Source organism: Terrapene carolina, unplaced genomic scaffold, assembly GCF_002925995.2.
Source record: "Terrapene carolina triunguis isolate 2854851 unplaced genomic scaffold, T_m_triunguis-2.0 Scaffold130, whole genome shotgun sequence".
Taxonomy (NCBI): Eukaryota; Metazoa; Chordata; order Testudines; family Emydidae; genus Terrapene; species Terrapene triunguis.
Genome location: NW_020664481.1, coordinates 13,523,083 through 13,540,214, shown reverse-complemented (window position 1 = coordinate 13,540,214; position 17,132 = coordinate 13,523,083). Strand labels below are relative to the sequence as shown.

Here is a 17,132-nt window from a genome sequence, read left to right as displayed (position 1 = left end):
ATTAAGTATAAAGGTTATTTTAATAAGGCAGAATTTGTTCATCCAGCTTCTGGATCCTCTAAGTCTGTAACTCTGCTTGTGTTTGCCTAGCTGCTGAAAACAATTTCACCTCAAGAATGCTGCAGTTGCTGGCATTGCTCTGTGGTTTTTAAGTGATGGACACTATTAAATTCATTACAATTTAACTATCCTTTCTTCCTCTTAAATGCTGATCATGCATTGGTTGTGCACCCAAAACTGCCACTTTGTTTGTGCAAGGTATGCAGGGGTAAGGTAGGTGGTAGGAGGCTAGTGAGGAGTAATCAAGACAGGAGATGTTATTGGTGTGGACAGGAGTTTTGAGCTGTCTGGAGAGAAACTAGGATAGATGTTACAAATTGTGTGGAGGAAGATTTAGATACAACCTGAATATGTATGTGGGGATGGGGAGGGGAACAAGGCTTGAAGATGGCATCCAAGATGATACCAGGTCTGAAAGACAGGAAGGAGGTTAATAGTGACAGAGTGGGGAATAGAGAGATCTCAGAAGGAAAGTACAGGAGTGGGGAAGAGGTCCAGGTAGTCCTGGTCTCTCTGGTGAAGGTGGGGACAAGAAGTCCTGGATGGCTCCGGTCTTGCCAATGGCCTCCGCCTTAGGAAAATTTCAGGTTGAGCCTCTGCACCAGACACCCACAGGGAGATTTTAGAGAGAGAGACTGAGGTTCAGGATTGGATGGGAAAAATAGATCTGAAAGTCATCAGCATAAAGATGGAAGTTCAAGCTATGTGAATGGATGAGAGAGATTGTATGTAAAGAAGAGAAGGTGGGGCCTCTGTAAGCCCTCATGCACAGTGGCTGAGGAGAAGGAAGATACTCATCTAAAGTGATACTGAAGGCGAAATCCAAGGTTGGAGGAAAACAAGAAGAGGATGGAGTCATGGAAGTCAAGGAGAAGAAGTCAAAACAGGTGTCGCCCACCTTCTTGGAAGCAACAGAGGGTTCAAAGAGTGGGAGGAAAGAATAGAGATCCTGGGGTCTGGCTTTAATGGAGTAACTAAAGACCTCTGAGAGGATTTTGGTAGTGGACAAGGGTGAATCAGGCTGTCTACACTATAGATACTACATCGGCACAGCTACTGCACTGCAGTGGTGCTTCTGTAGCACTGTAGTGTAGCCACTCCTGAGCACCATAGCTAGCTCGATTGAAGTGTTAAGTTTAGAACAGCCCTCAGACTGAAGGGGGTTGAGAATGCAGTTGTATGGGAAGCAACAGTTGTAAGGAACCAGAACTACTTTCCCACCCCAAAGCCGGCACCTCACTCCACTTTCTTTCTGTTTAAGGCACTTACATGGCTCCCATATCTGAGCACCTTACAATAATCTTAAATACAGTTATCCTCATCACACCCATCTGAGGTAGGGAAGTGCTGCTGTTCCCATTTTACAGATAGACTGTCAGTGCCTTAGTTTCCTAAGTGACTTGCCCAATGCCAGACAGTCGGTGGCAGAGCAGGGAGTTGAATCTGGCTCTCCCAAATCCTAGATTAGTGCCCTAACCACTGGACAATTCTTCCTCTCATACCTACTTCCTTTCTTCCTTCTCTCTTCCCTGTTCTTTCTCCCTCTCCCTTCCCATGTCTTTCCATTTAGCTAATCCCCATCCTCACAGAACACTCCCCTGAAGTAAATAGAAGACCCATGATGCTAACATGATGCTCTCAGCCCACCACATTTTTCACTCTGCTTGTGTTATATCCCCCTTCCTTACCATTTGCCACCTTGTCTCTAAAATTTAGATAATAAACTCTCTGGGGCAAGGACTATTTACTAGTCTGTGTTTGTACAGTACCTTGCACAATGGGGCTGCAATAGTTTAGAATCCTAGAAATGTGGGGCTGGAAGGGACCTCAAAGGGTCATCAGGTCAGGCCGCCTGCACTGAGGCAGGACCAAGTAAATCTAGACCATCCCTGGCGGGTTTGTCCAGCCTGTTTCTAAAAAACACCAATGATGGAGATTCCACAACCTCCCTTGGAAGCCTATTCCAGAGTTTAACTAACCTTAGAGTTAGAAAGCTTTTCCTAATATCTAACCTAAATCTCCCTTGCTGCAGATTAAGTCCCTTATTACTTCAACTAATTTTAGTGGACATGGAGAATAATTGATCATGCTCCTCTTTATAAAAGCTGTTGAGAGTAAAAGTTGAGAAACTGAGTTACAAGTCCACCCAATTTAGGCTTAATCAATTTTTGCCTTATTTATACAATGTCAGACAGAGTTGTAGTCACTTAGTCCAGCCGGAAATACATTTATTCCAGGCAAATAATGACAGACAAGACAGAATTGATAAATGGACCCAAATTACCACATCTGGGGCACCGGGAGTTCTTCCACCTTTTATAATAATCATTGCTTTCTCTTCTCCCTTGGTCTGGTCCTTCAGTCCTGTTCTTCAGTTTCTGGTCTGGTGTTTCTCCAGTTTGGGGCCATGCTCACTTAGGTCTTTTATACATTTCTACATTACAGATTATTTAATCTTTATCCCATTGGCTTTTAGCACATCAGCCCTTTGGATTTTAGGTAACCTATACATTACGCATGTGCAAGCTTCAGTTACCCATCTTCTGTATTTTTCTTGCTGGGTTTGCAGTTTGTGGGTCAGATTGTTTTTATGTCACTGTGCCCTGGGTCTTCCTAGAAAAAGTGTGTTTGTTTTTAATTTATTTATTTATCATTTCCTGTTTGTGACTCTTTTTACTTACATCTTCCAACACATGTTATCTTCTGTCAGCAATAACATTTTAAGCAGATTAGCAATTCTATGTAAAAGAATTGCCCAAACCACACATATGCCGACCAAAACCATGGCTTAAGTGTTAATTCATCTATACATAATTACAAATCATTAAAAATACAGCTATCAATATTATCTTAATATTATCATTAATAATTCTTTATTTTCTGTTTCAGTGTTATGAGTAAATATATGTTATTCTGTGCTACATTTAATCTACTAGAAAGGGGAGAGGGAATTATGGAAAACATGATGATTCTTTAATGTCAACATTCCTTGCCTTCTTTGAACATGTTTTTTCATTCAAAGTCCAGTTTTGTTTGTTAATCATACAATTAGAAATTTTCTTGTGAATGCATTTTGGGGGGGGGGGGGAAGGCGTCACAATTTTAGAGCTCTGATATTTAGTTGCTTAACATATTTGAAAACTCTTCATCAGGTCCCCTGCTCAGTCATCTTTTCTCAAGACTAAACATGCCCAGTTTTTTAATCTTTCCTCGTACGTCAAGTTTTCTAAACCTTTTATCGCTTTTGTTGCCGTTGTGTGAATTCTTTCCAATTTAGCCACACATTTCTGAAAGTGTGGCAATTTTGGTTGGCTCCCAGATGCTACTATAGTACAATTAATGATAATAAGTAAGTGGCACAATTGAATTTAGAGGTGAACAGATTAAGGGGAATAGAGCAGTAGTTGGAGAGACAGGTGGGTCAAGGCTGGATTTATGGGGGCTAATGAAATACTCCTTCAACTTCCCTGGTGTTCTGTTAAGCAGAAGAAGAGCTCAAAAATAAATAAGTTCAGGTGAATACAATGAACATATGGGAATGATTAATGGCTAAATGCTGGTAAAATTCCCATTGACTTCACTGGGACCAACCTTTGGTTCTAGATTCCAGGATAATTGAATGATTTTGCCTTTGTGTTGTCCAGTAACTTTTCCAATCCCTTCAGAAACACAGAGCGTCGTTCCTGTCTTTGTTACGGAAAGAGCCGTACCTGCCTGTCTGCTCTGATCAAGATTTTACAAAGTTGCTATCTGAAGTGCATGTAGCAAGACTGAATCCTATGTCTATTTTAATTACACCCATTACAATAATATAGTATGTCTAAATAAAAATCATTCAACTATTCTCTCTATAGTATTGATCCCCTGGGAACTGAAATTATCTTGCATTAGCAAGTCCATGATTTGCATCCTTTTCCCTCTAGTGGCTAGCATTAAAGGAAATGATCAAACAAGTATTTTGTTCCGAAACTTTTTCTTCATGCCATTGTATTCTGAAACCAGGCCAGTGATGATTTTTTCCCCCTGGATCTGTCTTCAAAACCCTCATTTTCTTTCTTCTGATTTAAGCAAGTCTATCTTAGATCCATGGTGGATAGAATGTTTTATTTTTACTGTAAGCAACAACTAGTTTGTGACTTGTAAATAATTTACATGCAAAAGCATCAAAAAGAAAACATTTTATGCAAATGTCAGTGATATTCAAGTCATTGGAGATGCCAAGTTTACTCTTTTGTGCTTCCAGATTTATCAGAGATGCTGGTTAGTATTCAAGAAAGCTTCAAGCAAAGGGCCAAAACGACTGGAAAAGTTTTCAGATGAGCGTGCCGCCTATTTTAGGTGCTATCACAAGGTAAGATTTGGCCATATGTAAACTTACCCCAATTTCCATTGAGTTCATAATTCTACACTGCTCCCACAGATGTTTAGAGGCCAAAAATGCTTAGTTTTGCTGCTACTTCAAAGACACGCTCTCCAGTGAAATTTAAAGATTTTATAACGTGTGTAGTTTGACAACTCATCTACAGTGAATATAACTGTAAATAATCAAGATACTCAAAATCCTGGGCTCACTTTTGTGTCTGTCCTAACTCTGTTGCACTTATGAGCCTTAAAGCTAGTTGAAAAGTTGGAAAATATTCATGGAAGTTTTTTCACAAAGAGTGTGTCCCCTCTTTTTCAACACTGAAAACATGTGATTAAGTACCTTTATGAATCAACGCCAGAGTTTATTATTAGCATGGTAAGAATAGTGACCTAAATACAGTTCAGACATATAAAAAGATAGGGCCCAAGTCTCATTTACACGAAGGCCACTTAAAAGTCTCTTTGCACTGTCAAAGATGTAAGTGGGAGTAAATTAATATTTACACCTACTGTACTTTAAGACCCATTTGCACTGCTAAATGAGTATAAAATGGCCTTAATGTAAACAAGAATCAGGCCCAGAGTGCTTGCCTGGAAAGGGGAGTCTAAATCATAATTGCCATAACCATGACTTTAAGGGCCCTACCACCAGGTTTTTTTAGACACAAGTTTCAGTTGAACTTGTAATGATCTATATTGGCAGGGATTATTTGTGCAAACTCTTGGAAACATAAAGGACCACATTCATCCTTAGTCTAACTCTGCTGAAGTTAGCGAATTTTGCTCCGTGTTAATATGAAAGCCCTCGTTAGATGCTTTTCAGACCAATGAACTTCCTTAATTTTTCTAATCACTTCTCTCTAGAGACCTCTGCTCATCTCAGTTCATCTGAGAATTTACATGAGTAATTCCCTTGGGCATGGAGTTGAAAATAATATGCTTTAATTTATAATCTTTGTTGGTAAAAGCTTAATACGTTTGAAAATTAGGAATTATGTGCATAACCTTCGAGGTGCCTGAGACTGCAGATGAGCTTCTGAGGCTGATCCTCTCTTATCCAGTTTGTGAGACATATAGGAGGAAATCATGAGGGAATACTGGATCTGAATTCTCTCCTATTTGTCTCCATCTGTATCTATGCTCAATATAATTTATAAGGGATTGGTCATAAAACCCCAGGGCTATTTGTAGTACATCATGCCCAGAAAAAGGCGTTCATTCAAATTTATATTAAGCAATTTGCAAAAGCAATGAAAAGTGAATAATAATTTTTCCATTTGATCTGTGTGGGGATTACACAGTATATATTTTTAGAGTAGATACATTTCAGCTCTGTGTGGAATATGTAACCTCTATGATGGTGCAGTTCTGACAATTACTGATGCAAATTTAATCTCTTATAATATTAACGCAGAGCATCAGCCATATATGCACCATTGCCTGGAAGATTTTGAATTTAAGACTGGATTTGAGATCCAAGAGGAACCAAAATACTTAAGGCCAAATTTTCTTCTCTTCTTTAAGAGGATATCCATTTTTGCATTTGCAAGTTTATTACATATGCAATCCAGACGTCAATTCCTGCAACTGGATCTGCACAAGTGGACCACTATACCACAGGGCTACCACTAACTTCAGAGGGATTCCATGAAGGCATAGGGATCCAGCCACATAAATCAAGTTGCAAGATATGGCCTAATATCAAGTAACTGATTTATGGATGTAATCGGGAGCTCAGACAGCTAGTGTGGCATTTACAATAGCTCTCAGTATAGGCCAAACTTTGCTCCCAGTCACTTAAATGGTAAAACTCCCACTGATTTCAATAGGAGCAGAATTCAGCCAGTTCTGGGTACTTATGAAAATCTCACCCTTAATCAGCTAAACTTACACCCAGAAATTGTTTTTTGCAGCAACTAACACTAGACATGGTTGAAAGTTTTTGTTTAAAAAAAAAAAACTTTTGAGTAAAAAGACCATCTAAAAAATGTTCATGGAAAATATTTTGGGTTGTTTAGAAATGTTTTGGTTTAAAAAAAAAAACAACAACCCAAAAGCAAGCCCCAATCTCAACATTTCCACCCCAATCTCAACATTTCCACCCCAAAACATGAAAAATTTCTAAGGAAATAAAACATCTTCATGTAATTTTAAAATTAAAAAATGCATGTGCAACATATACTTCTGAAAGTTACATTAGTTCTATCTAGAACTACATTTTATGATATTTTTTGGAGTTGTGTGAAAGATTTGACTCAGACACTGAATACACTTGAAATCTGTCTAGGTTTGAGTTTGACCCGCATTTCTAGATCAGCCGCCATCCTTTCAAACCTCTATGTACATGCACTTCCCATTCAAGATTTTTGGAAACTGTTCTTGCTCTTTCTGGGTATTCAGAAACATTTTGGTATGGTTGCTCATGCTGCATTTTGAGTTCAAGCCCAAATGTGTCAAGCTAAATGGTATATTCCAGTCAGTTGACACTCATCCACAGGCCAAGCAGTCAGTTGGCCAGGACTGTCCTTTTATTCCCCCAGAAAGCCCAATTCCTAGTCACCTGATGCTTTGTCAGGTGACTTCACTCACTGCTTCTAGGTGGGGAGACCACCACCAGACCAAATCTGATACAGGTTCAGCTGAGACCTCAACCCTCTTAATGGGCCAGCTCATCCTGTGACAGGCTAATAGTCCCACTTCTGGTACTGGTTCTGGTAAATCCATGAGAATTTAAGCAAACCTACAGTGCACAAGCCATGCTTTCCCATTGAGATTCTGCCATGGGAAATCCATGTTATTCCAACCAAAACTTTTCAAACTTCAGAGCCCGTTAACCAGAGCTGCCCCAAGTTCCAGATATATAAGACTCAAATGTCTAAATACATGGGAAGCGAAGCCACAAAGAATCCATGTAAGGTATTCTGCAATTTCCTGTACAAAATGGAGTAGTATTCCAGGATGTCTCCATATGTGGGACCACAATGGACAAGAATTTGTAGGTGAGCCATGCATGTGGCCAGTGGAGCTCGACATTGTAAACATGTTGGTCAACAAGCCTGGGAGTGGATGTCCTCATGCTCAGTAGAAGTGTGTTCACAAGAAGCCAGTTTGCCCCAACGGTTTAGATGTAAACTGTCTGGCACAGGGTCTGTCTCTAACTATAAGTTTGTACAGTGCCTTGTATGACAGGACTCTGATTTGGAGCAGGGCCCTAAATGCACTACTACAATGCAAATTAGTCACAATAATAATTATCTATATCCAGAATATTTCTGCTGCAGTATGTACGTTTTCATCAGAAATCATTTGTAGTCTAGAGTAAATGTTATTTTAATTTTATGATTTCATTCACTATTCCAACAGTGAATCTGGAAGCGTATTCTCTCCATGCCCCTCTCCATGCCCCTCACCAAACAGTCAGTGTCATCATTATAATTTACTGCTTCTCCATGTTTATCATTCTTCTGTGCACACCCAAAAATGAAAAATAAGCAATGCTTATCAGACAATATTGTTTAAATTTAATTATGCACCAGGATGAGCTATCATTTGCCTGGGTAGTATTTCCCCTTTGCTGTGGTAACAGAGTCTGTGGCGTAGCAGAGTCCACATTTTTCATTGGGAGAGAAATTTGAAATGGAGACAGGGTGTTTTCCAGCTGTAGCATAACTTATTAATTTACAAAATGTCCACAAGTCCTGTTTACTAGGCCTGGTCGGGAATTTTCTGACAAATCTTTTTGTTGAAAAATACCATTTTATTTAACTGTTTGTGGGAAAGGGTCAGTTTAGACAAATTTTTCAACACAAAACAACAAAATTGGAGGAAAGAAGTATCAGAATTGACGATGTTTTGTTTTGACATTTTTGAAACACAAAATTCCAGTTTTCCAGGTTGAAATGACTTTTCTTTTGAAATTGATGCTAGCTCTAATATAATAATAATTAATTAATTAATTGAAATCAAAATGAAACTTCTCAAAATTACTAAAAGAAAATGTTTTGATTGACCCAGCTAGATTTTTTTCCTGTTTGTGAAAATTTTCAAATTTTCAACCAAATTCAGGATGGGAAATTCTTTTGGTATCTCAAAAATTTTCATGGGACAAGACCATTTTCCACTCAGCTCTACTATTTTTCTTGTACAGAGATGGTAAATTCAGTGATAAAGTTGCAGATTCCTCAGCTGGTGTAAACTGAAATAACTCCATTGACTTCAGTGGAGCTATGCCACTGATTTGCATCAGCTGAGGGTCTTGCCCCAGTATGTCCAACCTGTAGCCAAAATAACAGCAGCTCCTTTTTCTGCCCCTTACTCTCGACAAGCCATCTGGTTTGAGCTGGGAAATCCCTTGTCCTCAAATCACTGCCCCTGTTTGCATGAAGTTCCATGTGCTCAATGTTAAGCACAGACTAGTTCAGGTGCCCCTGGATGTTTACCTTTATCTGACAGGTGATTGAAGACTTTTAGGCCAAATTTAGAATTTTTGAAAAAATGTCAACCACTGTATAAGCTGGTCAAAATAGCAAAAACGTATCACAAAATCTTTTCTTTTTTTTTTTTTTACTGTTTTCATCAGAAATCTGAAAATTTTCCACCAGCTCTGCCTCATCCAGATACTCTGCAATACATAGGAACTCCTCAGTCAGGTGTGACCATAATCAATGTCTATCGGAGCCGAATTCTGTGCTAGTGTCCATCCAAGCAAACGAGATTGTCTAATCCAGTGGTTCTCAAACTAGGGTTCTCAAAATGGGGGCTGCAGGAAGGGCAGCCAGCACGTCCCTCGGCTCATGCCGCTTCCTGCAGCCCCCATTGGCCTGGAGCGGCGAACCGCGGCCAGTGGGAGCCGCAGTTGGCCGAACCCACAGACACGGCAGGTAAACAAATCGGCCCGGCCCGCCAGGGCTTTCCCTGAACAAGCGGCAGCCCTAGTTTGAGAACCACTGGTCTAATCCACAGTGTAGTTTGAATGGTCATCTGGATCTGGCTGGTTGTGAGATCTACCTTTAATTCTTTCTACTGAGGTTTTCAAATTATTGATAGGAGTATTGAGTAACATGCATTCAATTGCTACTTCTACCATAAGAGTATATTTTATAGGAAATTTCTGAAAGTTTTGTAGAACTGCCTCTCTTGTAGTCTATGGCATCAGAACAAAGGCTGTCATAGCCACAAAAAGTAGTACCTAAAGTTTGGAGAACAAATTGTCAGCTACACTCAAACCTCCCTCTCCCACCCACCCTCATGTGTCATGAAAAAAATTTTTTTTCCCTGCATCCGCTCACTTAGGTGTTGGGCATATATCCATATTGTGAATGCAAATTGTGAAGGTGATTGCTCAGAAACGGAGTTTAGACTTTCTGATGTTACTCGCTTTGATGTCATAGTTACCAAGAAGAGTGGGGGCATTGTCTGTCTAGATGAGTCAGGGCCTGAGGGCTACTTTGTAGATGTGTGAAATTCCAATCTGGGATGTAATCTAACTAAATGTGTCTAATAATAATAATAATAACAATTAATAATAGTAATATTAACTAAATCTAATAAAGTGAAGAGAAAAATAGCCATATCATCATTATTCCTTTATTTGAATCATGAGCTGGTTCTAGGAACAGCGTGGCTAATAATTCAAAACCAATTTTACGTGGCAGAGATTTCAGCTAATATTCCCTCTGGTCAGTTTTTCACTATGTATATCATTAGAGTAATGTGGCTTCGGTGATGTATTGTACTAAGGCATCATCTTTATGCTCTGTTGCTTTGATGTATGAGACCAACATGGAATCGTGGCACTCTGCCTTTATTGATATATAGTCACACTGGTCAGCAAGAATGGGTCTAAGTGTATGGTAATAGCTTTGTGTTCTTTTCTGTTAATATTCTCATTAAATACCCATGGGAAAGAAGGTTGCTTTTAAATAGCTAAGACAAAGGCAGCATCGCTACAACAAATGAGAAAGCAGCCCCACCCCTTTACCATGCCTGGTGTCACTGCGACGAGAGATTGTGCTAATGAATCCAGGGGAATGAGGTCCAGCTCGACAAATGATACTGTAGGAGGAAACTCCACTTTTGCATTAATAATGTTTAAGAATTTTGGTTATTAACCTCCCTCTTGGGCCCTGAAAAATGACTCCCAAATGCTGGGGAAGGCAGCATCAAATCTAGTAACAGCAGGAGCCTCTGCTCGCCTTATATATCATTCTACAAGAAAAGTTTTACACCATCACAAAAACTATACGGGGCTAGGGGAGGAAAAATGATGAAAACAGCCAGTGTTTCTGTAGCACCTGCTTCTTCACTGAAGTGTTAAATCTTTTCTGTAGCACCTGCTTCTTCACTGAAGTGTTAAATCTTTTCTTCTTATATATATATTTGTAATGATAGATTTAACTGCAGGTGTTACTTTTAATTTATTGCGATAGGACAGGGCTCTTTCTTAAGCATCTGCTTTCAAGGCATTGTTATACCAAGAGTCCTGGATCTGGGGTCAGACTCTCAATTTCTGTGGCCTGAGAACTCTTTTGAGTTCTGCTTGGTGGGTTGCTTTACTATGTCACCACGTAGGGTTTTGGTCTGTGGGCTCTAGAATGGTGTCATCACATTGAGGTATCTGAGACTGCTGATCACGGACCCATGATATCTGTATTCTGCTCTATATATCCGAACAGTCAGTTCAGATGAGTTTGCTTTGCTTTTCTGAATGGTTCACCCAGGCTTAACCCAGATTGGAATTCTGGGATCAACTCTGCCACCTATATGCCACTCCAGTGGTGTGTGGGGCTGTAAAGGAACTGAAAGGGGCTGGGTGAGATCCTCTGATGTAGAAGTAGAATAGGGATGACATAAGCTCCCTTATAGTGTCTCACCCCCACAAGCTCCAGGATAAGATGCAAGGCAGGGATTGGGTTGAGGGTGGAAGGAGGCCTAGCCATAGTGCTTGGCACTATGGAGATACTGAGATGCAGTGAGCCCATAGGCAGCCTGGAGGATGCTCTCACTTATGCTGAATGCTGTTTCGGCTGCCTTGCAAATTTGGTGGTGTAAAGCCACCTTTCCTCCGACTCTCTGTGGCCTGTATCTTCTGTGCTGTGTCTCTGATGCAACACAGATTTGGACCTTTATTTTAAGTATGCATCAGGCCCCTTCCTAAATGTGAAAAATATGCTGGTAAATCAAATACAAATAAATGGAGAGTATATGACTTATTGACGTAACTTGTGATTAATTTCAGACTGACAGTACAGAAGCCAGCATGAATTTCAACTTCAAGACTGACTTCCTCAATCAGTGCAAATGCACACCCAAATAGCTAGGAGCATTTACATATGCAATCAGAGAGATTATGCACACCTAATTTATCTGAATCAGGCCTTTAAACATACGTATGTTCATTTTATTTAAAGAATATCCTGAAAAATATGAATGAGGGAGGAGGGGAACTAGATGTTTTTAAATTAATGATGTTCCCCCAAGATCAAGGAAAAACATGTAGTGCAGGGGTAGGCAACCTATGGCACGCGTGCCGAAGGCGGCACACGAGCTGATTTTCAGTGGCACTCACACTGCCCGGATCCTGGCCGCCGGTCCAGGGGGCTCTGCATTTTAATTTAATTTTAAATGAAGCTTCTTAAACATTTTAAAAACCTTATTTACTTTACATACAACAATAGTTTCGTTATATATATTATAGACTTACAGAAAGAGACCTTCTAAAAACGTTAAAATGTATTACTGGCATGTGAAACCTTAAATTAGAGCAAATAAATGAAGACTCGGCACACCACTTCTGAAAGGTTGCCGATCCCTGATGTAGTGTGAGGCTATGGCTTATGGAAAATCCCGAAAAACCTAAAATCTTCACAGCATTTTCAAATTACTTGTAAAAGGCTCTTTACATTTCTTCTTCTTCTTTTAAAAACAAAAAAACAAAAACACCACCTCTGACCCCTCCTCCAGCCAGTCCCCTAAATGTTAAAGGTCTTTCACTGAACGCACAAAGAAAGGGAAATTCAGTTATAGATTATTGTTTTCATGCACAGCCCTGCTCATTATGCCTAGTGATTTGGGGCTAGATTCACAAAGGTATTTAGGCACCTAACTGCCTCTTTAGATGCCAAAGTCCAACATTTAGGCTCCACGGACATTCATCAAACCACTGCTCAGGTGCCACCTGATCTTGTAGATGCCTTACTCCCCATAGGTGCTTAAGTTTCCACTGATGGCACACACAAAGACCGGATGCCACCCTGCAGCTAATGAGCTGCTTGGAGCCCTAGCTCATGCCCAAAGCATGGTGGGATTCCCAAGCTAGGTATTCCCCTGCCTGCCTCGCCTGTGGTGCCCAATCCGGTAGGCATTCTCAAAGCACACTATCTTGCTCAAAAGACAGGAGCAAACAGATGGGGAATTTGGGGGACTGCTGTAAGCATACATGTCCTGCAGAATATCCAATAGCCCAGCGGTTAGTGTAGTGACTCGGATTCCATCCTCCCTGTCTAACTTGGTGTAGGGACTAAAGCCCAGGTCTCCCATGAGGATGCCCAGACATGGGTCATTCTCAGTCTCTCCTTTTGAAGCTGTTCCACATTGTATAAATTACATTTTCATTGGAGCAGGGACTTGAACCTGACTGTCCAGCTATAGAGTCAATCTCTCTCTTTCTCCCCCTCCCTCCATGGCCTAATGAATATTTACTTATACAAAGTGGGAAAGCTTCAACAGAAAAGAGTAAGAGAGACCCGCCCCAGAGCAGCCTCTAGAGTGGTGGTTGGGGAAACTCTCCAGGACGGTGGGAGACATGGATTAAAGTCCCTGCTCCAAATCAGGCACAGCAGGGATTTGAACTGGGTCTCCAACACCCTGGGTGAGTTCTCAATCCACTGGACTATTCACTATTGGAGTCAGGTGGCATCTCTATGGTTTTTCATGAGAAAGGGCTGACCTGGAGAAGGTTCATGGATGAAAATCCCAAGCAGAGATAGGCACCTCCTTCTGGCCTGTCAATCAGGACATGTCTACACTGTAGCTGGGATCCTGCTTCTCAGCTCCAGTAGACAGACGCACTAGCTCTGCTTGAGCAAGTGGAATAAAATAGCAGTAGACAGGGATAGCACACGGACAGGACTTGGGCTAGTCACCCAAATATGTATCCAGGGGGTCTGGGTGGGTTTGTACTTGTGCAGCTAGCCTGAGCTGCTGCCTGTGCTATCCCCAGCTATGCTGCTATTTTTAGCATGTGAGCTCGAACAGAGCTAGCGTGTGTCTGTCTATCCAAGCTGGGAAGCATGCTCCCAGCTGCAGTGTAGATGTTCCCACAGATGCTTAGGTACCTTTGTGGATCTGGGCCCCAAATCCACCCTCATCCTTGGTATTTCACTCCTGGCGGTTACTCACTCATCTTGCTGGCTTCTGAGAATCCCTGTTTGTCAGCTTCTGAAGATAGACTCAGTTGTGGGCACAAATTTTGAGGACAGGACTGAGAGTTTGCCAGCCCTGCAGATGGCTTAAAATACCTACAGCAGAGGATCATTAAAGGTAGGAAAAACAGGTTTGTCTTTGGGTTTAAGATTCTAAAGATTAATGGTATGTGGACTTTGTTCATATGTATGTGTTCGTATGTGCCCATGGTGATGGGCAAGGCATAATAATTTCAGTAGATGTTAAGTTATGCCGTACAAGCTCTCTACTAATTACCTAGGGCCAGATTTTAGCTATCCCTTTTTTGAGTGCATAGGGGAGGGTTCAGTAGTTCTGTTACCAATCCAGGTTCCATGGAAGAGTCCTGTACTTAATAGATAAAAATCAATGCCTCGTTAAGTTAAAAGAACAACAAATCATTTTGAAATAAGTAACTTTGTAAAATATTGGCCTATAAATAATATCAGTTTAACTTTGGAATCTTCTATTAGTTTTACAACATATAAAGGTTAAAGGGTTCTACGGATGTGATTTATTCAGGGCAAGGCTATAGATAGGTGACTTGTGTGAGAACAAAGTCATTTGAAGCTTAAGAAGTGGGCTCCAAATTTGTATACACAAAGCAAAATGGCCACTTAATTCATGCAGTCCCACAAGGGAGGAAAAATAATTAGAATACAGACTACAAAAGCTGGGCAGAAAATTGCCTTTTAAGTAGCTGTCTTGTTTTCATTGGTAAACATAAATAAATCATCTACAAGTTATCATATGCAAAAAAAAAGGGGGGGGGAATGTTGGAAGTTAAATTCTTGTTTCTCTAAATGTCTTTTGACTTTGCAACATATCAGAAACAGTCTTAATATTCCAATACTATACCAACTAATTGCATAATGCTGACAGGAATATACTGATTCCTCAAGGGGATCTGAGTTTTAATCCGGTCGTATTAATTTTCCCTTGAAACAGCAGAAGTAATTTAAGCAGTCTTTCTGCCTAGTTACAAAATAATCCATTTGGAAAATTGAATTGTGTAATTTGTAATTGTTTTCCAAGCTCGCTAATGCAAAACTATATTGGTAGCAAATTAAACATTTAAAATATGGCCACTCTGCTAATCACTGGTTGTTAAACATTTATTTTAATGAATACTATCACTTATTATAAATAAAGTGTCTGGTCTGAGACTTGAAAAAAGTTGGCAGGGCATTTTTGGCATCTTTATTGGACTGTCATACATCAAGATTTATCAGACATATTATGGTGTATATAGCGTATATGTGCCATTCCTTACTGTGAAATGACAAGTAGTATAAAGCTGGTAGCCAGTGGTTATGGATCTCCAGTACAGCTCAAATGAACATGTGAGTCAAGGGACTAGTTCTGAGAGTGATAGAGTTGGTGATAAGTCCTAATAAGTCCAGTCTCAAAATTCAGTAGGTGGTTTTAGTCATAATCCTTTTACAAGCCAGAATTGGAAGCCTTATGAAATGTAATATCATTTTTGTCAGATGTCAAACCATAACACACTTGTATCTTTGTGTGCACGCAGCTTTGCACATGCAGAGATGGAGGCTAATGGTTGATAATTTACCCCTTTCAGAAAGGTGTGGTATATTTGGCCCTCTAAGCATTTAAAAACTGTTTATGCCCACAGGTGCTAGAATTGTTAGCAGGTGTTTGTGACTGCAAAAGCAGGTGCAAGTAAGAGTACATATAATTTTTTGCACCCATACATGGAGGCCGGAGTAGAGTTCCAGCTGCAAATGTACTCCTAATTTTCCATTAGAATACTGGCACTTTATTACTTACATATGAGGTGTATATGGGTCAACACCAGAAGCACATTGTGAAGTAGTTTTGAAGCAGTTGAAACAGTTCATGGAGTTCATGTACTGCTATTCATATGCATGAATGGGCTTTTGGGGGTTAGTTTTATAGAAAGAAGTACTCTGCTCTCCTCCCTCAGAAAGTCTTGTGAGGGAATAAAATAGAAAATAAAAAGACACTCAAAGGAATTTTAAATCTAACTCAGGGTACGGTGAGTATATGCACACAAATCCACAGCCTATGCATATGCTGGGACAATATGCTGTGCAATTTGGGAGTGCACCTATTTTAGAAAATTGGGACTTAATTTTGAGTTCCTTGGTTTTTAGATGCCAGATTTTAGACCCATAGGCCTGATTTTAAAAAAAAGCCAAATACCTATAACTTCAGTAGCTGCAGACCTCAGTACTTTCCAAAAATTAAGCCCAAGAGGTGAAATCCTGACCCAATTGAAGTCAATGGCAATAGAAAACCAATGGATTTCATCCAGTGTGCAAGCTGGGCATTTACAAACAGAAGCCATGACAGATTTTACAATCACATGCAGTATTTTCCGGGACTATTATATTAACTTTATGAATGTTATATGGATCATTGTGCACTAGGGATTGTATTCTACTCCATGAGCAAGGGTTACCAAAGCTCCTCCAGGAACTAAACACAATGGGGGTCATTACTGCAGTCTCTAGACTGTAGGCTACTCCAGAGAAGTACCATCGCATGGGGTTGTTTTCATGTATTGGTTTAGATATGTACCGGAGGCCCAAGGACAAAGAAAGACTTTTTGGTATAAAAGACTGAGTTTAACCTGCCAGAGGTGCCTTCATTTTGATTGAGCAAATGGACACAACCTTTTATCCAAACCCTGCTAAAGGGTTGGTAGGACTTTGACTTGCCAGATTTGTGAAGTCATATGATGAAAAACTGCTATATTACAAATGCCGATCTGTATGTAGGTTCACTGTTGCTGACAGGTCCTGTAGCATGTACACACCAGACAGATACAAAGGGAAATACTTAAGGTTAACAATGGTACTTGACAGTGGAAACATACCAGCAGTAAAACAAAACCAGCTGACCAGGAGGGGCTTAAATAAAGAAACAGAGGAACTGGTGGCCAGAGAGGAAGAGAGAGGATGGGGCAGAAGAGCAGAAGGTCACAGAAGCTGGGTGAGGGAGACCAGCTAGCATACCACAGCCTGTATGAGGAGGGAACGCTTTGTCTGCTTTCCTGGACCCCGATGTTTCCCAAGGGCTCACAAGGGCAGTGTGAGCTAGAAAGTGTGGGACATTGCGGTTTCAGATGTTTGTTCTTTTGTAGGATCCGTGCTCCCCTGTTCTTGACATGATTACGAATAAAAGAGTATAAAGGTTTTGATTGTGCAAAGTGTGTGTGTGTGTGTGTGTGTGTGTGTGTGTGCGTGCTGACTGCTCGACAACTGCTTTATGCCCTGAGA

General features: G+C 40.4%; 1 protein-coding gene across 2 annotated transcripts in view; it reads left to right on the top strand.

Moving 5' to 3' along the window:
• The window catches only part of DOK5 (docking protein 5), a 92,106-nt gene that overhangs the window by 46,044 nt on the left and 28,930 nt on the right, over positions 1-17,132 (top strand). For both annotated transcript variants that reach the window (XM_024203402.1, XM_024203401.1), the window contains exon 2: positions 4,304-4,411. In XM_024203402.1, the coding sequence (XP_024059170.1) occupies positions 4,304-4,411 (108 nt within the window). The remainder of the gene's footprint in view (positions 1-4,303; positions 4,412-17,132) is intronic.